We start from the raw sequence: 26,563 nt of genomic DNA, 5'->3' as shown, positions 1-26,563 counted from the left end.
GCCCTCTCTGACTCGCTCTGTGCTTCCCTAATTCGGTGTCGGTCTGCTGCTTTGGTCTCTGAAATTCAAACTTGCTTTATTGGTGTAACCAGAATTAAGCACCGTTTTGCCAAAAAATGCACAAGATCCAAAACATCATTCAGAATGTAGGAAAAAATCATTAACAAAATAAAACATTATATACTGTATGGTAAAATGAGGTCTCTCTTACTACTCTACTAAATTGGTGATGATTACTTGTGGGGTTCCTCATGGGTCAGTGTTAGGGCCCTTATTGTTTATTGGTAAATTGCAAATAAACTGTATTTACATGACCATTTTCTAGTCTTAATGACCACTCAAAGTGCATTTCACAACACGATTCAGCATTCATCCATTCACACACACACATTTGTACACTGGTGGTTAGGTGCCAACTGCTCAACACGACATTAGCGCTCACTCTCACACACCGATAACACAGCATCGGGAGCAGTTTGGGGTTCAGTATGTTGCCCGAGGATACTTTGACATGTGGAGTGCAGGGACCAGGGAATGAACCACCGACATTCTAATAAGTGGAAGACCACTTCGCCTCCTGAAGCACAGCTGCACAAAATGTATTTTGTACATTAATTATATATGTAAGATAAGAGTGGCATGTTGTACAGTCAGTATGAACAGCGCTGTGAAGATTTTGTCTGACTTTTTAGGTGTGCAAAGGAAAAATCATTTTCTACTGTGCTGCTTTGCTGGCAGTAGCTATTGTTCTTGTCTGTGTTTTTCTTTTATCCCAAATTTCAACTTCAATTACATCCGTCTCTAGATTTCCTCCTGTCCTCTTCTCTCTCTCTCTCTCTCTCTCTTTCTCTCAAGTACTTCCTCTCCTCATTGTTCCCTTCATGCCACCTCTCCATTCCTCTCCCACATTATCACTCTCTGCAGATTATGTTCCTCACACCAGGAAATTAACACGGATTTGGCCTTGATCAAATTAAAGCTCCCCTCCATCCAATTATGTCTCATTAAGGCTGTCTCCCTGAGTTTTCAGTTCTCCGTTTCTCTGATTGTTCATGCTTTCTCTCTGCTGTCAGGCCCCTGCTCTGTCTTGGATTTCACTGCAGCACACAGCACGGTGGCCTATGACTAGAGCACTGTTCCTCAGCCAAAAGCTGAACGTAGGAAGTGAGGAAAATAGTAACATGATAGTGTTAAGATGCCCATCTTTGCCTCTGTCTGCTTCCCTTCCTCTTTGGCTCCCATCACTCTCACTCACCAAGGGAGCGGGTGCGTCCACCACAGCACTCCTGCTTTCAGCTTTGGGAGGTGAGTCGCTGCCCAGACTCAGCTTCTCCACTGAGATTTCTCTGCAGACACACAAACAAAATAAAGACAACACGTCTGAAACTGTGACTCAAGCCTGTGGAGGGAAATGAATAATGTGTGAATAAAGGAAACGCTTGAAGAACAATAAGATCTGTTGCATGAGTACTATGACCAGGAGCTGACTGCAGACATTCAGACAATTGAATCAGTTTTGCAAGTTGCCACTAAGTTGTTTGATTCCTCAGGGTTGTGGGCTTCATTCATGAGGTTTGTTGATTTAATAACAAAAACGAATCAATGCAAACCAGAAACAAACATGTCTCTTACTTTATATTCAAAGAATTACATAAAAAAAAGTTAATTTAAGACAAATTACAGACACTATCCTTCAACAACTATTAAAAATGGTAAAATATTAATGAATCATGTTTATCTCATCATATCATTTAAAAACTGCATGGCTAAAAAAAAAAAAGAAAGAAAAAACAAGAAGCTTAAGAAAATGCCTCCTTTTCACACCAAACTTGAGAGTGTGATGCTGTGGTTCATTTCTGCTCTCAGTGCTTCAGATGAGACCTTTCAAGCCCAGCTTGTCTTACCAAAACATGTCTGATCTGAAATACTTAAATGTACTTCACATCAAAATGATTTTGTGAATTTTTAGCTGAGTGGCAGCCATACCCTGTGCCGTGTGTGAGGGTGTTGCTCGTGAAACTGGGTGTGTAAGCGGGAGTGTTGCCTCCGCTGGGGATCGCATTCCTCAGCAGACGGACCCACGTAGCAATGTCCACATTCATCTGACGAGCACGCAGGAAGGCTTTACCTGAGACACACAGAGTGGAATGAAAGTGGATAAATGACCACATCTCTTTACTGTCTGTATGTAGGAAAAAGAAATAAAGATCCATTTGTGCCAACTTCAGCATGTGATGGAGTGAGGTGTCCTGTGGCTTTAATGGTGTGATGCAGCTGAGCTGTTGCATGACCTGGTTTTGCATTTCCTGTAAATGTTTATAATCCCAGTTCCAGAAAATACCACAAGCCATTAACACTTTATCTGCGGCAGCACCTCTGAACCTCTTCGGCTTGTTACTCCTTTAAACAAGGCAGCATCACATACTGTATGCAGAATGGGTAAACCACTCTGTCAGTGGCCCATCGGACTGGATTTCACTCTGTATGTCAAACAAAAATCAGACTGGCACATTTGTATATCCTCTCCCTGACCTCAAGGCTGGGAATAAGTGATCTATATTACACTATAATAATTCATTTGGCAGGATGGATTTTCAGGATTAATTTGAGTTGTAGTGCTTTCCTAAAAGCTCTACACCTGAACTACAGCCAGCAGTTGATGCTGTGGCAGAGCACCATCCTCTAAGCAAAGTGCTTAGGGTATCATTCAGTCATTTTAGCTATTTAATACTAACAGACAACCTAAGATCATCCATTAGCAAACTAACTTAGCAAGCATTCATAACTCAAACATGTTTAAAGATGCACGATAGGGAAGTTATCACTTAGCAGCAGCAGAAGCTGACCTGTGGGAAGATGTGACCTATAGATATAATATACAGGATAATGTACAAAAATAAGCAACAGTATTGTACAAGTGTCCGAAACGGAGGGAGCCAAATCCTGAAACGCATTTGTGAATCCTTCTGTGTGCATTCATTAACACTCAGACTGATCTGACTCCACCAAATCCACCAAATCATCTGAATGGGAGGAGACAAGAAACCACGAATGGCACTCCTTATTCCTTTACGAGTGAAGGTAAACTGTACATTTCAGATCAATGGCTGTGTGTGTGTGTGTGTGTGTGTGTGTGTGTGTGTGTGTGTGTGCGTGTGTGTGTGCGTGTGTGTGTGCGTGCGTGCACTTGAACACACCGTGCTGTTTGGAGAAGACTTTCTTCTGCCTCTGGAGTCTGGAGCCTCTCTCGATTACTGGGTTGAAGAAAGTCACCTAAAACAAAAACAATATGTTAAAACAGCAAAATTAAACTACATGTGTGTGTCTGTGATCAAAACAGACTGTTGTGTCTTTGTGGTAAGTGTGTATGTTAGTGTGTCTCATACAAATACAGCTTACAGGTATAAGGAGCCGTGTAGGCTATTTATTGAATTCTACCTGCAACATGTACCTGTCCTGTGTATAAAGTTGATGACTGCAGCTCATATTGGGTGATATGTCCTGTGTGCATGTTTACTGTTTTTGTGTCTTTCCTGTACCTCAGCCAGCAGCAGCCCCTGCGGCTCCAGTTCCAGCTGGACTCGGTGTCTTTGGTTGTCCAGGAACTCTTCCAGCTTCAGGTATTTCAGAGCGCACAGGGAGCGGTAATCTCTCCAGTACACAGCAATCTCCATCTCCCTTGACTAATCACACAACACAAATGGCGAGATGTGAAGTGAAGGTTTTTACATTTCAAAACTAAAAGTCTGTCGTTCTCTTGCATGATTACAGTTCCAAACACAGGGCCGAAAAGACCCTCTACTGTTAGGAATACTGCATATCAAGGGCTTCTCATTGTCCGTTTTGACCTTAAAAAATGCACAAATTTGTGCAAATGCCTGTTATTGTGTGCACCTTTTCTTTAAAGGCTGATGCAATAACACCAGGGTGAACGTTTAGAATGAGTGTGTGCTGTGTCTTACTCTCTCCAGCTCTACAGTGAAGGTCTGGTCCCAGGCCTGCTCTCCAACCGTTCTCCAAACTGTCTGACCCACCACTGTATTCTCCAGCTTCAGCACTGCACTCACCTCCGCTGCAAAAACACACACATAGCAGCACTGCTTTTTCCAGTAAAAACACTGACCAGGCTAATTCAGTGCGACACTCTTTTATCAAAGCGAGTGAAAGAGGAGAAACGGGGATCTTTAATAAAGGTCCTTGGATCCAGAGGGTTTCAAATAAAAATCACAAATGTGTTTCTTTGTGTTGAAATGACGTAAAAGACAAACTTCTGATTCATTGGAAACTGTTCGACAGCATACGTATAGCAGAGTAGCGAGTGTGAAGAGCACTTACTGGACAGGTCTTCGTTCTTGCTGGGAATCTTGAGGCTCATGCTGCTGCTGCTGCGGCTGTAGAGGCCACTAAGTTTGAATGAGGAGCGTCCATCTCCCGAAGCATGACTGGGAAGGACCACCGGGGACCCTCTGCTCCTCCCTGGGACGACCTCCAGCAGCCCCACGCAGCCCAGAAGACGCACCTGAAGAGTACCTGGGAGGACAGAAAAGCGTCTTCAATAAAAATGACCTTGATTTGTAAAGATCGGTGGTTGAACTTTTAAGAAAAGGCAGCTCTTGAAAAGACACAGTAAACTAGAAATTAAAACCAAATATCTAGTTCAATATTTCCTCAGAGTTTCTGTGTCTACCTGTGAGTGGTGATGGTTTGCTCAGGGTGCTGTACTGGTTATGGACATAGGGGGTGCTGTGGCGGGAGCTGAAGGCCGAGGAGGAGGCCAGCACTAGCTCCTCCTTGATGAGGCAGGCCTTGGGATGATCCTCAGGGAGCTCCAGCAGCCTCTGTTCCAGGGAGCATCTGAGCAGGTCCAGACGCTGGGACGACTCACTGAGGCCACACTGAGCCTGCAGACATCATGTTTCTTTGATGTTGTTGTTGTTTTTTACATAAAAAAGTATTGATCTTGGTGGGAAAAGTAGGTGATTGCAACAGCCAACACAAAGTCACAGTTAAAATGTGCAAAGGTGCAACAAAAACAGAATATGAGATGGTAAATTCCTGATGAACTGAATAATGTGTGGTACATAAGTATGGTCAAACATGTAGACTTAAGGTAACTCTCTGACCTCAGCCATGGCCTTCTTGTCTTGGACCTTTCCTGCACCCAACAGTCGCAGCATGTTCTTGGCCCCCTCGGCCATGGCGTGCTCCACGCGGTAATGATGCCACAGCTCCTCCACACGCAGCTCCACTCCACACAGGTCCGGCTTACCTGGGACACAGTGTCAGGTTTAGTCAACAGCATGTACAGCAATGCACACAGATGATATATACTGACAAGCCAGGTGTTTGGCATCAGACTGCCACAGCATCATGGCACAATATTAGAATAAAATGTTTGTTTGTTTTTTTTACTGGGAGGAGAATTTATTGGCTCTTCAGCTGCTAAATGTTCCCAAATGTTCAATAGCTACTTGCTAACTGTGTTTGTCCTCTGTTTGGTGCTGGGCTGCTAGTGTACATTGGCTTTTTGGAGGTTAATCTTTAAAACAGCCGTCTGCTGTGGATGAAAACAATGTTGATGAGACGGGTGTGAATGGACCAAACCGTAAAGCAATGGGCCAGAAAATAAAAACCCTGTCCCAAACAAGCAGTCAGTAGTAGGCTTTAAACTGAAGAGACAGCATGTGGGGAAAAATAAAAGTGAGTGGACAGAACACAGACACCCATTAGAAGCTTATGCCTAAATTAGTCAGCTCGCTGTGCTCTCCAGGATCACAGATGAACTTTCTGCTGCTCTGAGCTTTTCTTTTCCTTCCCTGCTTATCCTCTCTTTAATCTCTGACTCCTTCCTTCCCCCCCTGCTTCACCCTGTTGTCATCTCTGACTCAGTCCTTTCAGGCTCACTCCCTTCCTGGCTCCCTGCATCTGTCCTGCCTCCTCTCTAACCTCTGTTAAATGAGGCATGGCTTTTAGTTGTTGGGCAACATCAAGGGGATGCAGGAACATCAATAAGGCTCTAACCTGAGCGAGTGAGAGGGCTGTAATGGACTCTGTGTGTGTGTATATGTGTGTGTGTGTGTGTGTGTGTGTGTGTGTGTGTGTTTGTTTGTGTGACTGGAAGACTACACTGTGAAGTTCTGAAGCAAGAATTGATCCATTACTACCCACATCATAAAATATGCAGTGTTTATCAGCTGAAAGAGTGACAGGTGGGATGAAAGAGGAACGATGAGAGTGAGGAGAAAAACCAGAGCATGATAGGTACATTGATTGTCCTCAGACTGCTCCGTGGCCTGCATGGCCTTTCGGATCTGCATGCGGATGATGTCGATCTTTGTCTTGCTGTCCTGCAGCATCTGCTGAGCCGTCTGGAGAAGTTTCTTGTCCTGTGTAGGGACAGAAAAAAAGAGGAGAGATCAGCGAGAGTAAAAGTGCAAAGAGCAAATATTACAGCAGGGGTGCAAACTGGCGATGGCCCAGAAAGATGACAACATTTTTCTGCCTAGAAACAAAGAAAATGAAATGAAAATGTCACTGATATTCAGATCTACTTTATGAAACTGGACTAACAAGAAAAACTCAGTCACATCCAAAAGAATTTTTCACATTTACAACAGCAAAGTCACTGCATAAACTCCATATCTCACTGATAACACACTTAAAATGTCAATAAACTAAATAACATCCCTGACGTCACAGTGCTGAGTGAAGTTTAGAAAGAAACGCAGACATCAGTTAGTATCAGTCTTCCTTCCTCTGCTCCTCATGTCTGCTTCAATTTACGAGGATGACCTATTTTGAGGCGGCAAATTTTGCTGAAAGGTGACAAGTTTGCACTCCTGCTGCAGAATCTGCAGTGGACAGTAAAGTGAACGCGGTGAACAAGAGTTATGGCTGATGGTTGAGCTAGATAAATACCTTGGTACCTCCATTGGCATAGATTGGGATCATGTTCTCTGCTCCCTGTTTGACTTTCAGCTCGATGTTTAGCTGTCGCTCCAAAGCTGCGATGCGCCGCTGGTTGGCCGACGTCCGACTGACTGACCCTGGAGACTTGGGAGCGTCTGGGCAAGAGGAAGTGGTTGGATGGTAAGTGTCAGGTTACTGCTGGTGCAGTCGTTACAACATTATACTTCATCCTAAGTCATTTTAAATTTTTTATCCCATAAACTACTCTTCTTGTCTAATGCAAAAAAAGGCTTTGATATTGATTTCCTGCCTCTGAGGACGCCATTGTGTTTAGTCCTAATTAGCAAATGTTTGACATTTAACTAAAATGGTGAATACAGTAAACTTTATACCAGCGAAACATCAGCATGTCGGCATTGTCATTGTGAGCAGTTATGCTAAACTTAGCATTTAGCTGAAAGCACCACTGTGCCAAAGCACAGCCTCACAGAGCTGCTAATATGAAGATGCAGACTCTTAGTCTTGTTTAGGTTAAAGTCTTGGTGTTTTCAAGACATCATATCTCATCTTGATCTCATCCTCTGCTTGGAGGGTAAGGAGCTCCCTGAACTCAATGTCTCTCAAATTTGCAGAGATTTTTTTTTTTTGCAGTTCTTCTCTGAGTCAGCTGCTACGTCATCAAAACGTCACACCCCTGTCCACATTGTAAGTATGCTCAAGCTGTTTCAAAGGGATGAACTGGAGCACATGACAGTGAAACAGAAGCTGATGAACCACTGCCCCATGGAGGATACTTTACCTTTGTTGTCATCAGGGCCTTTGACCACGATGTGTGCGTCCAGCTCCTGCAGCTGAGCGTGGAGGGACTCCAGCTTGCGCTTGGAGCTGCGGAGCTGCGAGTCCACCTGCTGAGCATTTCTCTTGTCGGTCGTGGCCCTGCGCAGATTCTCCGCACCCTCCTTGATCTTCAGCTCTTTGCGGATCTCCCTGCGGATCCTCTCGCGGTGCTCGTCCAGGCACTGTTGCACGCTAGAGTCGGAGAAGTCCGAGTTTTGGTCCAGACCAAGCTGCTGGAGCACTGACAGCCCGCCTGGATCAGTCTGAAGGAGAAAAGATGGAGGGTGAGATGGTGAAGGAGAAGGCACAAAGGAAGAAGGAGGCAGTGGCAGAACATGGGAGGGAGGAGGCCCTGTGGCTTGTGCAGAAGGTATTGCATAAATAAGGAAAAAGAAAGTTAAACTATATTTAGCCCGCTGTGTACAAGGGGGATTACTCCGTTTGAGTTGAAAGAGAAACCGATTCAAAAGGTGACACCTCCAGCTGAGAGCGGCTGAGCTGAGGTTCTGACAGACAAAGCCAGCAAAAGCCACCTTGCACAGTTATGATTAAGTGGAGCACTGAGGGGATGAAAGGAGGTGAAAACAGCAAGCTGGTGTGAGTCCACCACATGTGAAACCTGCGCTTAAGTGTGCAGAGAGCTGAGTGCTTCCATCAGCTCTACTCGTGATCGACACCAACCAGATTACAAGCGATCAGAACACATTAATACAGACTAAAATCAATGAGTGCCATGTCTGCTTCTGGAGGGGTCACAAGTAAACATAAACTCAAAGGGGGCATGTGTGTAACAGAGCTGTGCAAACACGATCACATGAGCTTAAATTAGCGGTTATGACTGACAGTGTTGGAGCTATAATTGTGTTAGAGAAATATCTGTATGGGTGAGCAGTAAAAACAGTTCATACTCTCACTTTGTTTCCAGCAGCCACACAAACAGTAAACCAGAGTTAACACTGTTAGCTGTTGTTCTTGCTGTCGGCCCAGCTGTGACTTCCAGTACTATCTGACTTTGTGATCCTGTACATTGGAATCACAGAGTAATGTACAGACCGTTGCTGTGAGTTTAGACAGACTGTCATTTGCTGCCACCACAATGGAAACCATATGAGAAAGACAACAGGCTAGATTACGGGGGGGGGGATCAAATGGATCAAAGGACATCACAGAAACCACCTTGCAACTTGACAGAGATGCCACTGTTGGAGAATGGAGCAAGCAAGAAAATGCTTGGCAGCATCCTCTGTGTATGACTTGGTCCAAATAGTTAAAACAAGCAATCCAGATTGTTATTCCACAACAGAAAGGCAGTGAAACTGTCTCTAACAGCAGTGTAGCATGTGACAAGGGTTTCTCTCATCTCAACATAATAAAAACCAAGCACACGTTGAATCTGTCACATGTTCGTCTCTCAGCCCTGATGCACATTCACCTGTCAAAGATGACCACAACTGCTGTTCATCTGTGAATGGAAACAACTAATCTGAGGCTCAGCCAGGGACTGGGAGCTGCTTCTTCATCATCCACCATGCAGGAAGCAGCAGGCTAAGCTAACCATCCTCCATTTCTGAGTAGAATACAAACACAACAGCATGATGGGTCCTCCCAAATGCTGAATGTGAACAGCTGTCCTCAATCACTAACAATACATAACCACTTCTGTGTGGGCTTGCTGAAAAAGTGGCAAAACACATAACACCATAATGGAAGTGACCCAAGCAACAGTGGCTCTCAAATGTTAGTCAGCTGCTGCCATGAAAGCGCCCACCCAGAGGCCTGTAGCTTAAACACAGCTCCCACAAATATGTCCAAAATCTGCTGTTCTGTTTTGGAAAATGGAGAAAAGCACAACAGCTGCAGGGTCATTATCATTTATATTTCCTTACACAAAAAATGAGGTGAACTCAAATTTCAATTTCCCTTTAAAATCCAGTTATCATCTGTATTAAATATGAATTAATTAGTGAATTAAAAAACTAAAAAATGAAAACATCTGACCTAATATTCACATAAAAGCCCAAAACGCTCTTAGCCATGAGAAAGGTTACTGATACACAGCTAACCTAGACATGAGGTCCTCATGCACGAAGGCTGAACACAAGACGGGACAAAATAACATGAACACACCTGACCAACCCCTGCAACACTAAAGCTCTAAAATACTGCAGGTAAGTCGAACCCTCTCTGACACAGTCTTAACTGAACATTATAAGCTTTACAGAAGGAACGTGCGGCATGATGCATTGAACAGCTCATGGTATTGTGTCCATCCCCTGCGTTCCTTTCCACATACAGTAAACCACACATATAATTCATAAACCTACTGAAAAGGTGCTTGAAACCCTGGAGATGCCATGCATTCATTTAGTGTTGTGACACTAGATCTCATCTCATCACATCTCTCTCTCACACTCACACACACACACACACACACACACACACACACACACACACACACACACACACACACACACACACACACACACACACTGAGGACTGTCCCCTCCCCTCTACCAGAGTATAATGGCGGGGTGCTCTGGGCCTTTCACTGCACCATGCAGCCAGCCATCCAGCTTAGCAGATCTGATTACAACTTCTTAGGTCTCTGTGTCCATCCAGCTACATGCAGGCTGGGGCTACAGCTCTGCTCTCATTAAAGCCATAATCCATCTGCAACACAATACAGTACAACAGGCGGGCACGGCCAGAGCAACTGACCAAACCACATGGCGCACGCCAAAGGCTTGCAGGATTTCAACTACTGCTTTAATGCAATGTTATGTCACTGCACAACTTTGAGCATGTTTCACAAAGTGGATGTGGAGCACAGTCATGAAGACAATAACAGTGCAAAAGTGACACTTTCTGACTTTCTCGAGTGACTATCTTTTTCATGATGTAAACCTATACAGACACTGCCATCACTGACAAGCACACTGACATTAACATGTACACATGAACCCCGCATATTCTTAATGTGACTGGCCGGAGGAGCTCAGCAGCAGAGGCCACAGCCATTCAAGGCAGACGAGAGAGCAGAGGCAGTAGCACACCATGAACGACAGGAAGGGAGAGTTTGTGCTGTGACGCACTCCTGTTCAACACAATACAACTTAATCCCTGGTGTTTTACAACAAAGAACCTCTGGAGCGAGGTGTAAGACAGCTCACACAGCGGGGTGAATTCACAGCAGCAGACAGGAATGAAAACTCACGAGTGATTCGATGTCAGAGAGGAGATGTTTTTACAGGAAGTGAACAAGGAAGCCGAAAGAAAAGAGAAGGGCCATAGTAGTGGATGGACAGAAAAAGACGGCCATGTTGAAACCTGCTTTGGCCATAGTTGCCTACCGAAGACTCTGTGTCACTCTGCTCAGTGTGTACTGTGGAATCAACCGGTTGATCTGCTGGCAGGTCCTCCAGTACGCCCTCACTGGCCATGTTTGGCCTCCCTCTGGCTTCGCTCCCGGCCCCCTCCCTAACCTCTGTCTCCTGCCACATACACACACACACTCAGACAGCCATTGACAGCAGCACCAATCAGGCAACGCCAAGCTCTATTCCTGCCTCCTCAAAATCCAGGATGTCCTTCCCGCCGGGAATCAAAAGCCAGTCTAAAACCGGAGCGAGTGAACGAGTTGGAGGAGAGGAAGAGAGAACAGCACAGACCGAGCCCCACCTCGCTGCTTCCTGTTCTGCTCTTTGCCAGATAGAGACTGAGGCGTCATGCACTTTGTGCAGACACACACACACACACACACACACACACACACACACACACACACACACACACACACACACACACACACACACACACACACACACACACACACACTGGGGTGGTTTTGTAAGTGAGAGAGCTCACAGCCAAACTGCTTCCTGCTTCTGGGTCTCTCAGAGACAGGCTGTTGTGATAGATTGTGGTCATGTTAAATGGACTATCGGACCATGCTTATCTTTGTGTGTGTGTGCGTGGCAGTACTGTACATGCATAGCTGTGAAGTAGTATTTCTATTAATTTTGTGCAGGTGAATTAAAAAAATAAAGTAGCTTGAGAGAAGAGGTCAAAGGACAAAACATTCCCACTGTGAAGCACTCGATGGACCTTCTACTGAAAGGGACTTGAGCTGTAAAGAGGGAAGGGTTCATAATAAGTTGTATTTGAGCTGGCTGAACTTCCTCACATTAATACTGAGTCACAAACAACACTTTTTCTTTTTTAAAAGGCGAAAGGAAAGGACAACATGAAGCAACCGTGCACAAGTTCTGTCATGTCCTCTTCATATAACACCACACCATATGGAGGCAAACGACACACACACAGAGAAGAGACGGACATTCACCCGCTACGTAAGAGTCAACTGAACAGATTTTTTGGAAGCGCGCAGAAAATCTAAATCCACAGCAAAAGTGGGACAACAAACTGAGTCGTCGCCTCCCAGACATGAACGAGCAGAGATCACACACCGGCAGCGCTGACCGATCACAGACCCTCGGCCTGCTTCTGACAGCCCCATCGCTGTCTGACTTCTGTCCTCTTCCTGTCAGTGAAAGACACACCGGGTCATGGGTTTGTCTGACTCAGACACTCAGCAGTGTGAGGTCACTGACCCTCCAAGCTCTCACTGTGTGGCAGATGGCCCTCTCTGGCTCCCTATCTCTATCCGCCGTACCACACACGCTTAAACAAAAGGGTACATGCTCATAGACAGAGAGGGCGAGACACACACACACACACACACACACACACACACACACACACACACACACACACACACACACACACACACACACACACACGTTCAAAGAGGCACCAAACCACAACTAGTTCTTCTTATTCTGCCACACTGCTGTAGGGAAATAGGAAGTGAAATAACATGAAGTTCTGACAATACATGCAAAACACAGACAGTTTCTCTTGCTTGGCATCATTTTGATAAAAGACAAATGCTCTGGGTCCCACATCTGTGAGCGGGTTGGACAATATTTCCTTACCAAGCAGTCAGCGCTTCCTCTGCGATGTGGAGCGGCGGCTGCAGAGATAGCAGGCCCCATGCATCCATACTGTCTCACCTGTACAAAAATGGCTGAGCTGTCCTGATTAAATCCACTGTAATGAAACTGAGAACTTAAAGCTTCAAACGAGCTGCTATGATGCTTTTTGTACCTAACTGCTCTTGCTCATTGCGCCTGTGAAATAGAAGTGGTTTCTAAAACTGTACCAACACAGTATCAGGAACTAAGATCACATTGGTTTTACATACAGCTCTTAAAGTTACAGTCTCACCCTGTTCACCTGGCTAAGATTGACCTGAAACACATGCTGTATAATTAATCCCTTAACAGCCAAACAAACAGAAATATCACCTGATTCCATACTGAATCATACCAGTGTCTACCCGTTCCAACTAACCCATCAACTTGCCCGTTAACACATTGAGCTGACACAAAGCAACATAAGCCTTCACTTGGTTGTGTTCGTGGTCATCCGGTGAAAATCAGTCCAGTACTCATTTGGAGAAATATTTCTCTCTTCAAAATGTTCCGCTATGATCAACTGCTAATGGTTAACTGTGTCCATGCTGGGAAAGTGGGGTACAGTGGATTTTTACAACTTTCTTTTACAAAAAAAAAAAAAAAAAAAAAAAATTGGCAGTGATGAGAGCAGTGGCGGAGAATCAAAATAATAAAGTTGTGGGCCATAAACCCTAAACGACTCTTAAGAAATCTGTAGAGTTGAGAGGAACGACAGAATCCAGCACTAAAATCTCGATTATAGTCTATTCAATTCAGCAATATGGTTAAAAGTCAATCTTGTCTCATTTTTTCAATGTGAACAACCGTATTAAAATAAAGCAATAAGCCCAGAGAGGCCGTGGCTAAGGGGCGTCGTTCAGCACGACGCAGGGCGGAGCGGAGCTTAAACATCTGGACATCACCACTACTGAAGCACTGTTCAAATGATTTCAGGTAAGCGCTCCTGAATTTGTCTCTTGAATTTCTCTCCTTTTCTTTCCTCTGCTCATCCATGTTTTGTTCACAGAGTAAATCAAACTTCACACTAAAATCTGGCATTTTGAAACAATTTGTTTGGAGCAGCAGTAATACTGATGAAATGCGGTCACGGCTCTGAACGCAGCTCAGCCAATCATAATCAAGGACCGGAACTATGCACTTGTATAACGCTGAAACTGTTTGTTTGTTTCAGTTTCCCAAACTGCTTTATGTCCCTGTAAATTGAATATCTTTTTCAGAAAGAGAAAACCAGACATTCGAATTGCAACCACACATTGTTTTCTTACATTTTATCGGCAAATTATAATTGATTGATCACAGAAATGATCAGTAGTTGCAGCCCTAAAGGGATTATAAAGAACAGAACAATATGTACTGTTGGCTTCCAGTTAATGGTAGTCTAGTCAGGCCAAAAACAGACACCATACTGTCGTTCACACAGGACTGTGGTCTGCTGTTCACAGGCCTCCTGACCACAATGAAACACTGTTTCTTTCGTATTATCCTCCCTTTACACTTATGTTGCTCCCTCTTTCTTATTTTTCATCATCTTATTGCCAATCCATCACGCATTGTCCTCTGTCACACATTTGGGTAGCAGACTTCTGCCTCGTGCTGCCAGTGGGTGACAGAAAGCCATTTGATTAAGTTTTAATGGCCCGTCAGCTCATCCTGGCTCGTCTGTGTCTATAAATAGAGATTAAGTCCTTTTTGTTGGGGTAGAGGCAGTGGAGGAATTCTCCAGCTGCCAGGCCTTACTCTCACATTTTATTACTCATTCATTCACTTACTCACTGACGCCTGCAAGTCACACGAAACAATAATAATAATAATGGGCTTGGAAGTGGACTTTCAACCTAATTGTTGCAGTTTAGTGTTGCCAAAAATAAGCATCATTCAATAAATGTACTCTAAGCCAGATATTGCATGGAGATGTTTTTGTAGTGGGAAGGGGGATTGGGATTTCCAGGATGTTACTGGTGATAAAAATATGTTTATTATCAGAAAATGTGGATTAAACAGTGTAGCACAAGGTCATGATGGGAGATTTAGTGTGTGTGGGCCTTTTTCGCAATGTGTGGCCTTGATGTTGATGAAAGCTGCAGGGACAAATGTGACCTGTGGGCTGTGATTGTTGAGAGGGAGAAGAGTACACTTAAGAGGTCAGGTCTTTCTTAATAGTGGCATTTATCACTTGAATGGCACACGTGTGCGTGTGTGTGTGTGTGTGTGTGTGTGTGTGTGTGTGTGTGTGTGTGTGTGTGTGTGTGTGTTTGTGTGGTATGCATGTACACTGAAACACAGCATGTGACAGGGAGAGTGAGACAGACAGAAATGCAACTTTAAATTCTCCTCACATCCTGATGTCTGCACACAGCCTCATTCAGCAGGCAGTGGATGGGATTTGGGTTAAGAGGGGGTGGGGGGTTGTTTGGAGGTTGAGGTGGAGCAGGGAGGTGGGGGAGTGAACAGTGAATTCCAGTTAATCTTTCTAAAACGCACACACACACATGCTCATGCCTTCGTGCCACTGCACAGAAAATAAAGCAAAGCGATGGATGCCAAATGAGTAATATAAATATACACTCTGACAGATGAAAAGCTTGAGCGCAAAGTCACATTAACACTCATTCCATACGTGCATACACACACAAACACACACAGAAAGACTAATGTACTGTAACTGGTTGGTAATGAATAAAACAGCACAGCAAGGCAATGTCAGCTGGAAGATCAGAGCACTAACAGGAGGAAATGTTGCTCCTCATAATGTCAACACAGCAGTTCAGAGGGAAGTCTGCGTACAACAGACTGCAGAGTTAACTTCAGGACACTGTTACACTCAGTGAGCAGCACAAGCTGACTCTTATGTGGGTAAGTGGGCCAATTTGACTGGAAAGCTGCAGAGTTAAGTATGATGTTGGTCACAACTCTCCTCAGCAACAATTTGGTCTGTCGTGGCTGGTTTGTATCTTAGATTGACTGACACAAATACCACAATAATTAAATTTAATGCTGCATTTAAAGGAATAGTTAACATTCTGGAAAATACGCCTATTTGTTTTCTTGACAGCGGGTTGAATGAGACAATTTACACCAGTCTCTTTTCTCTACAGTCCATTTGAAGCTACAGCCAGCAGCTGCTAGCTTACCTAGTATAATGGGTTATGTGCCAGACTATTTCTTAGCCAGGACTGTTAACAAACAAGAAAAAAATGTGTTAAATAGCGAGCTGCAGAGGTGCTGGTGGGTGGATTTTGTTCCCTTTGGACAGAGCTGGGCTTTTTCCCTGGCTCCAGTGTTTGCGCTCGGCTAAGAAAACCAGCCCCTGCCTGTAGCTTCATATTTAACATATGACAGCGGAATCAAACTTCCTATTAACGAGTGAATAAGTGTATTTCTCTTTGCCAAAATGCTGATCTCTTACTTTAAAGGGGAGTGTAGAGTGTAGAGCTTTGTTCAGTCTGTGACAATTACCCTGATGATGTCATCAAGGGTTGTCTGCAGTTGGGCTGGGGAATTCTAAATGTTTAACAGAGCACCTGCGTAAAACATGTGATGTGTTTGACAGATATGAAATACACACACACACACACACACACACACACACACACACACACACACACACACACACACACACACACACACACACACACACACACAAACACACACACATCAAAATAAAACATTAAATCACTGCAGTTTTCTTTTAAGATCAGGAGAACCAAACATACCACAAAATCAGCAGAGCCAAAATCCGTGGCTGATGTCGAGTCTCGTATTACGATTCTACTTTGGACCTCTATGAATGAGTTAACATCTTACACAATGTACCTTGGACTGAGTGTGTATTGCCTGTTAATCCATAAAATCCCTCATATTCCAGGAGAAATTCTGCTGCCAAATCTCCTTTTGCCGTTTTATAGTGCAACACAGCTGTACGTATGTCCGCTGCGCTGTCAGAGCTTGATGAAGACATCACATGCACGAGGAGAGGATTCTTCCAGCCTGCGTGAACAGGAGGAAGACTGTGCAGAAGTTTAGGTGAGACAGTGTGTCTTGTGTGTGTTTCGGCGCACATCTGTCTGTCTGTGTGCTGCAGCAATGTCCGCTACGCAGCATGAATGGCATCTTTGTGAAAGGGTCGATCTACTCAAGAGACTTCAGTAAACGCTTATGTGTTTGTGTTCCCGGCTTTGTCCATTGTGAACTCTGCAGCAACAAACAGTCACTCTGTTCAGGCCCCTGAGCAAAAGGCAGCATAAACCCCCAATGAGAAAAGCTCTACAGACCACATACTTAATCCACTTCTGTCATGCATGCAACCGCAGCTTGGGAACATGAGACAGGTGAGAGACACTGAAACAATTCAAAAATGCAAGAGTGAGCAAACAGAAAATCTTCTCAAGGAAACAGTGAAGCTGGTGTAGTCAACAACAAAACAGCGGTGAAGACCAGGCCCTGACCAGCTCAGAGGTAAAAGGTGCCTGGACTTGAGTCCAGCAGACATAGCCCACTTTCCTCTGAATGCTCCACTGAGCACCACCTGCATATAAAAAAGGCAGCAAACAAAGTTGTTGACCTACAACAGTCAACCTGGATAAGGGTCTTACTCAGAGAACTAATGAGGCGCTTCATGGCTTTACAGTCACAGCTGCTTTAACCACTGTCATGCTCTGGTTTTTATCTCTCCAGACTGGGGAGGTGGCTTTTGGAAAAGAAAATAAAAGAGACAAACAAGAAAATGTGGAATATGAGGCACACTTGAGCCATCTGAGCTGCATATAGACACGAGCTGGAACGGAGACGACTGTAATCTGAAAAAGGCGTTAAATGTTTGATGCCGCTGAAGCGTTTTCGTATTTAGTTGCTTCCAGCTTAAGCGCGAGGCTTGCACAGTGCTGTGTGATGAGGCCATGATGCTCACATGAAGATTTTCCGCAGCCATCAAACCATCTCAGGGTCCATATCAACAGAATACCCTACACGTCCTCCTTTCAGTGACATGAGCCTACAGGGATTGAACAAGGGTTACAGATGCTGTCTGGCTGAGGGCCATGCTGCTGGTTCACTCTTACTTTTTCACTCTATACACAAATAGACACACACTCATAAGCATGAACATGGTGCTGGGATAGCACCAGGTAAAGTACTGTCATTTTCCAGCAGACTGATTGAAGGAAAGACAAAAAGTGCTTCACCGCCATGCACTAAATATAGATTTTCCAGTGTCGTGTTCAATCATGGTTGTTCCATAATTCAGCATCTTACAGGCCTGAAATCTCACAGGGATCCAACAGTTCAAAACATGAATGAGATACATGAGCCATCAGCATATCCCCGACTCTCTGGGACAAATCCAAACTCAGATATTGCACAAATCATACACAGGACGTCCATGGGAGACTTTAGCAGGAGAGCAAACGCATGCATTTAAATCTGTGGTTGTTAAGAATACCTATCTGTGTCTTACTTATGAATCTAGCAGATAACAGGTCTCTGATGTGATGTATGGCAGATGCTTTGTTTTACACGCAATATGCTCTCAAGTCATCTACAGCGGTCAGGGGGGGACACAGGGAGCGGAAGGAGTCCCGCTATGTAATGGAATGGTTGAGCAGGCATGATGGTAATGGACATGGAAAGCAGATTAAAAATGATTCTGGCAGAAGGGCTGAGGGGGATAAGAGGTCCATTCTATAATGCACATGATTATCCCTCTTTACTGATGCCGTTGATTACGATAGCACGGCTCTCATAAACACACAGCAGGCAGAGGAGAAACACACAAGTGGTACAAGTGTGTATAAATCTGTGTTATTTTAATTATAGTATAATAGTTAATGAAAGCAAGACCCCATTAGTAAAGGAAATGTGCTTTATGGCCAGTGCAGCCCATAGACAGCAGTGGCTCACCTGTGCAGAAGCTGTAGGTCTTAAACTTTGTGCAACTGTACTGGTCTGAATACTTCATGGCTACCCTGTCTAATAAGGAGAAGAATCAAGTAATAATTTAAAAGAAAGAGTCGCAACATTTTCTAAAACAGCTGCACATACAGAGCATTTGCTGGGGACTATTTTCAACTGCTGATTAATAAAGACTTGATGCACTTTGATGCACACAATGGTGTATGTGGGATTGACTTTAAACTACAGCTCCCATGTTCATGTTAATGAAGGAATATGTCCCCCAGTGCAAAAGTGCATCTCACTGTTATGTTTTTAGTATTTCATAGTTACACGAGCAGTGTGATTGTACGGATGGAAATGTCTGCCACTCAGTCTGTCTTTGGTCCAGGCTGAAATATCTGACCAACTACTGCATGGACTACAATGAAATTTGGTCCATTACCATGTGGCCCCACTGCCCCCCTTAAGATGAACTGTAATCATTTTGGTGGTTCTTCTGCACAGCCTCACAGAGCCACAAGCATCTCGAGTGGACGTCTATGACACAGAGATATGCTTCAAATGTAAAAAAAAAGATATTCGGTAGAGCCCTAATACTATGCTGTACTATACTATATAAAATATAGCAAGCTACATTTTCCAATGAGCCTGAAATTGGTCCTGTGAAAGAAGAGGATCAACACACTGCCTATGACAGATAACACAGCAGCAGCTGCAAAGATGACAGTTGGTCAGGTAGCAAAACCAGCCGGCACTCATGTCTTCATAACTTTCTCTCTCCTGTCTCTTCTCTGGACTTCCCCCTGCAGACACTGCCTCCTATTCTTTAAAGACTATTTATACTGCTCCAGTTACAACTCCTATAATCTCCCACACACTGTTGATGCTGGGTGAAAAAAAAAGGCAAACTCACAATGGCATCTGGCCGCTATTTGTGCCTCAGTATCCCACTGTTCCAGCATTTCAGCCTCAGAGACTTTAATAACAACAATGGCTCCAGTTTGGGTTACGTTTTGAAGGGTAGGCTTGTTACTGGACTACCTATCTGTCTCTCCCTCTCAAGCAGGTAATAATAGCCGTTTTTCTTCCCTGTCTGTCTCACTTTTATGGCCTCTGGGCTGACAGAACAGTCAGTCCACTGTTGAAGGCAGCATCGCGGCCGAGCGCGCTGCTGCTCCCGTGAAGCCTTGGGTCTGTGCTCCCCTTAAACCCAACACCACTCCTACAGCACAACACACAGGCTATCACATGACCCCTGCACGGCGGCAGGATAACTCATCTCATGTGCCTCAGGTGTAACCACAATCAGGTCACAGAGCACAGGTTCCTCTCCTTTCTGATAGTTTTGAACTCTCCAGCTCTCTGTCCCCTCAAAGGTCAACACAGTCGATGCTGTCCTTAGTCAAGGGTGCACTGCATTGTCAAAGTTCAGTAAAGCTGAGACGTATGCAGATTTAATTCTACTGGAATTCACTGTTTTTGCTGCAGAATTTCCAGTTATAGTCGGGAGCACCCTCACTGTCTTTATTCATCCATTCAAATGTAATTTCTTTGTATTTCTTTCTCTGTGCAACACATAAAAATACAGTTTTACTTAGTGGAGAATATAATATTTCATCAATGTTGTAGTTCCTGTCAGAAAAGGCTACATTACAATACATTGATGCAATTTTCCTTATTTTTCTTATCTGGCTGTTCTGGCTGAGTGTCACTCATTTGCTTGATGTTTCCATAACGATTTGACTATCATAACCACAGCACTACTGTTTAATATTGAATGTTCAAGGTTCATCCTTGACTTTGGAAACATAGTCAACCTGGTCAAACGTTTGAAAGCATCAATATCCAACAAAATATCTGCACATGTTCACTTTCAGGTCCTAATTTTCAAAAATACCACGTCAGTTTCGCTCCGCTTTTATTCTTTTTTTGTAGATTCATTATACAACCTCGATCTTGTTTGTCCCCAGTGTAAGCTATTTCACGAGCACTGCTGAGCCTCAGTGCCCACTGGCTTTACAAAACGACTTTAGCGACCAATCAATGCTCGTTTCTCAGGTGAACACGTGGCTCCTAAATGGCTCCCTCGCATTGTGACCTTCCTATCCCCGAGTCATCCTGAGAGAAATGTCATTTCCAGATTGAATTTACGTTACGTCGCTCCCCCAACGTAACACCAATTCTCTAACTTGTCCTTCATAGCAACACATTCTTCAATCCTGTAATACCACAATCCCTTAAAGCTCTAAAACACTTGTACAACCAGCTTAGAAAAAGCCTAAATGTAGCTGAGCACAAGTGGCCAATATAACTACCGCTCACCAGTCTCCCTGTTGTATTTCTTTTTTTATTTTCTTCCTTCTCTTGGCTTGGTATCAATGATAACTAATCCTCTGAAAGCCTGGTCCATGGCTGGCATGTAGCAACAACAGCTGGTGTTCAGACTGGTCAGCTGAATGGAAATGGGCCTGGTGAAGGGTCAGTAGGAGCCGCCACTAGAACGGCATGGAAACACGAGGGAGTCATGGATACAAGCTTGAAGTGACACTGGGAATTTTTGAGATTGTTTTCTATACATTGGCATTTAAGATGTCAGCATTCCTCCCCGGCACTAATTGGGACTGCTTGATGGCTCCTTATTAAGTGAGCTTAGGCTGGATGCACCTATGGTGTGGTCACTGATGAATACCATTAAGATGTCCCACCGATGCATCGGAGCTGTACTGCAGCAGTTACGAGCTCGTCTACTGGTGTGTCTGGGAGAGAGACAGATTTCTGCAGACACAGTGTAATCCTGGATTCAGGCAGGAGGGACTGGATGCTGGGGGGGTAGTAAATGTGTGTGAGTCTGTGACTGAGGGCACTAATGCTACCCTCCTAGGAGGTCAGACACAGTGAAGTCCACAGTCTCCTAATCCTATTATCCATAGCAGTGGCAGCTGGAGACACACATTATGGTGAGTATGATGCAAGACATCACTGTGTATTATAACACGTGTGGGGCCATCAGCAGACCTCGGCTTGCAGCGCCGCTATATATAAGCCAGCTCAGAAGTCTGCAGATGCCATTAAAGAACTGAACAAAGTTGCCTCTGCTCTCTGGCATGATCAATAAAAAAGTAATTTGGTCAGGAACTGAAAGAAATGCCTTTGCTCTTCACTACTGATTGAAGAGGGAGCAGCAGCAGCAGCTCCTCTGATTTGCATGACTCTTACAGATAATAACTACAGGAAACCAACAGAAATAAAGAATTCATGAGAGGGCGACCACAAAGTGTATAGCTGCCTCAAAGTGTATGTTACGTTATCGGCTCAGCGCAGAGCTCACATCCTCAGCGGGAGCCTTGACTTACATTTCTCAGAGCCATCTGAAGGAGAAGGAGGGTGTAGGATAGCATTAGTGCAGGAGCCACAAACAGGATAGAGACGGCAGAATAACACCAACAGTTAAGACACACTCAACACTGATGGCCTCCTGTGCATTGGGGCGTGGGGGCAAGACAGGGTCATTTCAGCTGTGAGCCCAGCAGTTGTGACCTCCAGTGGGATGAGTGTCTGCAACGGCACAGCCCTGATGAGGCATTCAGGAGAAATAAAAGGGAAGAGAGCGACCAAGCCAACTTAATCACCACACCACTGTGCCTCGGTCTACTCCGACAGGTTCGGCCTAACATCGTTACCACCATGGCCCCTCGGTCTTAATCAGCCGCCGCTCACCGACTGTCTGCTGGCCTGCAGTAATGATGACTGAACCCCTGTCACTGTCACAGAAGGAGGCTGAATTCATCAGACCGGGTATAAACTGCAGCTCAGGCAATCATCGAGGTGTTATAGATTCAGTCATTAAACCACGAGCATGTTTAAATCAGCACAGCAGGACAGCAGAGATAAACAGCTCGTGCTGTATATGACTTCACCAGCTCCTGCAGGTCAGTGTCGTAATGATGCACAACATAACAGTGAGCTTACAGATATGGCAATAATGAGGCATTAAAGGTGGACTCCACCTATTTATGTCCTCTGTGACTCTGGTGGGAACACAGTCAGAAAATAACCCTGATGATGTCATCTTGGGTCAGGCTTTGCAGACTATAAATGTATATGCCTGCATTCGTAACTATTTCTGAAAAACATGGGCATTTCCTAGATAGGGAAAGTCTAACAAAAGACCTTACTGCACTGCATTATGGGAAATGCAGCATTCAACGTTTTTGGATGTTGACCCATACTAAAGATTAAATACAGCCCCAAGGTGCAATGATGGGGGTCCCTGCAGACTGCAGGCATTTGTAGTTCTTATTCTAGATGCAAAAGAGCAGAAGGCCAACGGAGCAAAGACGCAGAGGACTTAAAATGATGAATGATTTTTGACTCTACTACGACTACGCCAAGCCATTTGAGATAAATACGAACATGGAAAGTTAATTATTATGCCTCCACCTTGAGGTCAATGAATGTCATTTTATGTGCCCAAGCAGTGGGTGGGTTCACATTTATAAGCATTTTGCTTTTTTTTTTTTTTTTAACAAAAAACAAAAACAACAAGGTTCCAGCAGTGACCCGTTGCTGCATAGACAGCTAAAAATCAGGATAACTCGCTGCTTTGATTTTGATTATTCTCTCATCAATGTATCACTTTGTGGAAGTGCAAACACTGCATTTGTGGAGTACCGCTTTAAATGTGCTGCCCTTATTTACAGGAAGCTTTTCACTGATCAATGTGCTGTGGAAACAATGTAAAAAGTGGCCATAGAGGTGCATTACGGCCCATGTTAGCGGTTACATAGGCAGTGCAGCTTTCCAAGAAACACTCCCCATTGGAGGAGACTCCTAAATGTCAAGGAAGAAGCCATCTTTCATTCACAGCAAATGATCCAGCAGGGTCACAGAGTCAGATTGTGTAAAGGATGAATTGAGTTTACTGTTTTTCTACGTGTTTGCACTCTGGGTCTCAGTAATGACTTGTGTGTAGCCAAATCGACACAGGCTGACTTGTGTGGTTAGATACGGGAAATACGTTGTGCACATTGTATTTCTTTCAGCTGTGGAGCCCATGTCAAAGCGAAGCCTGAACCAGCACTCGGCCTTTAATTTTTAACATTTCCTTCCACCGCGTCCCAGCCCAGGCTCACACCAGGGTAACTGTAACCCAACCCGTCTAAATTAGACCTAAGGGTCTGACACCGCAACACCTTCCATGACTCACCCGACTCCACCTGAGGGCAACTGCTGTGTCACAAATGGGAAATCATTGCATTTAATCTGGGTCAATCTAATCTGTATGAAGGCTGTTAAGGAAGTAGTGGCTGTAGGGATTTTATTTGTGAAACAGTGTTTGTCCACTTTTGGATGTGAAATTAAGTTGCTGTAAGGTCACACTGGCATTGCAAGTAGAGTCCACCGTCCTGGAAACATCAGGTTTTTTCCTAGTTGGTGTTTGTATATGTTGATGACTGATGGCAGACATTCAGACGGGCGGCAGCACTCCACCTTTTTTACTGTAATGTTACTCTGCTTTTCGTTTTCCAGTTAATAGCACATTCACTGCTGCTTTTAAGCAGTTTTCTCCCATTGTTTCAAACTCTTACTGTATTTAATGTCTGCGTTTGGTCACAGAGTTTAACATACAGCTGGTCAATAACAAAAGTCTTTCAGTGGTGGAGAGTAAGTATGTGTTGAGCTGCATCATGGGAACTGTAGTCTTTTAGCACTTTTGGAACATGACCCATTCCAGGGGCGAAAAGTCAGGCTATCTTGGCAGCTTCAATTTTTACCTTCCCAACATCCCGGAAATGCAATAGTGAATTGACGGATTAGCTTTTGAGAGATCTGTCATCAGACATCAGAACAACATGAGTTTGACTGTTTCCACCACAGACCTTCTCCTCGCACCACCACTACGACAGATCCAAGTAAAAACACCTCCAGATGTTTGCCACATTGGATCTATGCATGCAACTTTATGGGCTCTGAGGTCTAATATGAAGAGAAAAACACAGCATCGTTAACATGGTGGGGAACGAAAAAGCAATATTTGGGAAACTCACTTGTAGCTCGTTGTTATTGGCCATCATGTGCAGCACGGCCAGCCAATTAGATGGCGACGGCAGGTGATTTCGATTAATGTTTGTCTCACTTTACAGCCGTCAGATCATTGTAGAAATTATGGCTGAAGTCCTCCGATGATTGAATACAAGCAGTCCAACGCTGGGTGTCCGGTACAAAAAACAAAAATAAAAAACACTCAATAGTTCCGGTGGAGTCGCAGTTTGATGTACCGAGTTGCGTGAAAAGCAAGTGAATAACATGTTAACATCGTGGCGTTTGGAGGCACGACAGAGGAGCAGGTGAGCAGAGGAGAGAGGAGACCATCACCTCCTGGCAGCAGGATGTCAACTCTTGGACTCTGATCTGCATCATGCAGCGCAGTCCGTCCTGTGGAAGTGAGAGCGACTGCTGCCGCAGACTGTCTTCTCATCCTCAGGGCGAAAAAAAAATAACGAGGATACCCGAAACCCACCGTGATCACCACCACACTCTGCTGTGCTCACTGAAAGAAACTAAGGCCATCCTCCCCGCGGCGGTGCACTCCTGCTCGGCTCTGCGGAGAGCTGTGAGCCGGTGAGTGATGCTGGGGAGGAGGGAACAAACGTTAAGTCAGTAAAAGAGTGACACACGCAACTTCTGGTAAAAACCTTCAAAATAAAACTTGTATTGTATGTCAATTTACTTCTACATGTTTTGCAAGAAAAAATAGATACAGAACTGCAACAATGTGTTTTCTGATCACTGTTCAGAAAACTGGGAAGAAACCTGGTTAGCTAACAAGCTACACCATGGAAATTCTTACGAAAACTAATGTTACTCACGTAAACATCGAGCTAACATCGCCGGTAACGTGTGCTAAACAAATTAATGACAACACATTCACTCACAGCCAACGGTTCGAACATCGTTTGTTGTGGTAATTCGGTGTCCCACTGAACGTACAACATATATAAACACGCTTTACCCACAAAGTAAACATATGATAGTATTTTGCTAACTTATTACAGATCAATCTACAGCACAGCATTTCAGCAGACCTTTCAGACTTCGGGGCGCACCACTCAAGTCTGCAGAGGCCCCGTTAGAGAGCGCGCGTGTTACACACAACAGTTGGGAAATTAATATGCTGCATTAAACGAAATTTTTAACATAATCTTAAAACACAGTGCTCACTAATAGTAAATAATAAGGCGAGTGAAAACTAATAGGCTATTACAGCTATTGCATTTAAACAGTAGTCCGTCTTTTTCTACTTTGTGTATTAGCCCTCTCTGGGTCAACTGTCAACAACTTTATGTGCTTTTATTTTCAGCCCGGCACAGTCGTTCCTGTGCTGTCATTGTGGCTTCCTGTATCCAGCTTGACGCAGCTCTGAATGGGCGCAGATCTCTGCGGCAGCGGAGCGCCCTCCTGCTTCCACCTGAGACCTGTTGATCACGTTTAGATCATGACAGTACAGCACAGTGGCCTGCTGAGAAAGCTAACGAAGAGAGCTAGCACATGCGTTAGCCTCACTGCTACTGATGTAGCAGTGAATACCTAATATGGGTGTTCACAATTTGTGTAGAGGCATATCTTGAACAGGCTCTTCATGTATTCTTTAGAGGCCATTTATGCCTTTGAATTTCAGACAATGAGCTCAGAGTTTAAGCATTGAATACAATGTCTGTCTTTTTTAATGAATATATAGATACTGAAGAGCATGACCAGATTAACCCAGGTATTGTGTTCAGGAGCGCTTCAGCAGGATGAAGACTTTCTCTCTCAGGAGGTTGATTTAATAAACAGCAATCAAATTGTCTTTTCACCAATCTGCTGACAACATTTACATGTCAAACCCTCAC

The 26,563-nt window shown here is 44.3% G+C and overlaps 1 protein-coding gene across 2 annotated transcripts in view; it reads right to left on the bottom strand.

Moving 5' to 3' along the window:
• pkn1b (protein kinase N1b) overlaps window positions 1–25,344 on the bottom strand; it is a 30,403-nt gene extending 5,059 nt beyond the window's left edge. Inside the window, exons 1-12 of one of the 2 annotated variants that reach the window (XM_070980510.1) lie at window positions 24,719–25,344; window positions 7,709–8,009; window positions 6,919–7,064; window positions 6,266–6,386; window positions 5,124–5,269; window positions 4,688–4,901; window positions 4,336–4,530; window positions 3,963–4,072; window positions 3,540–3,683; window positions 3,198–3,273; window positions 1,987–2,128; window positions 1,256–1,346 (exon numbers count right to left, since the gene is read on the bottom strand). In XM_070980510.1, coding sequence (XP_070836611.1) covers window positions 1,256–1,346; window positions 1,987–2,128; window positions 3,198–3,273; window positions 3,540–3,683; window positions 3,963–4,072; window positions 4,336–4,530; window positions 4,688–4,901; window positions 5,124–5,269; window positions 6,266–6,386; window positions 6,919–7,064; window positions 7,709–8,009; window positions 24,719–24,745 — 1,713 coding nt within the window. In that variant the 5' untranslated portion in view covers window positions 24,746–25,344. Of the gene's footprint in view, window positions 1–1,255; window positions 1,347–1,986; window positions 2,129–3,197; window positions 3,274–3,539; window positions 3,684–3,962; window positions 4,073–4,335; window positions 4,531–4,687; window positions 4,902–5,123; window positions 5,270–6,265; window positions 6,387–6,918; window positions 7,065–7,708; window positions 8,010–11,096; window positions 11,361–24,718 lie in introns of those variants that run through there. The other variant, XM_070980509.1, reaches the window with a different exon arrangement.
• Between the last annotated feature and the right edge of the window lie 1,219 nt (window positions 25,345–26,563).

The sequence above is a fragment of the Chaetodon trifascialis genome, chromosome 15, assembly GCF_039877785.1.
Source record: "Chaetodon trifascialis isolate fChaTrf1 chromosome 15, fChaTrf1.hap1, whole genome shotgun sequence".
NCBI lineage: Eukaryota > Metazoa > Chordata > Actinopteri > Chaetodontiformes > Chaetodontidae > Chaetodon > Chaetodon trifascialis.
Note: the sequence above shows the minus strand (reverse complement) of the source record. Positions and strands in the feature narration are given on the sequence as shown.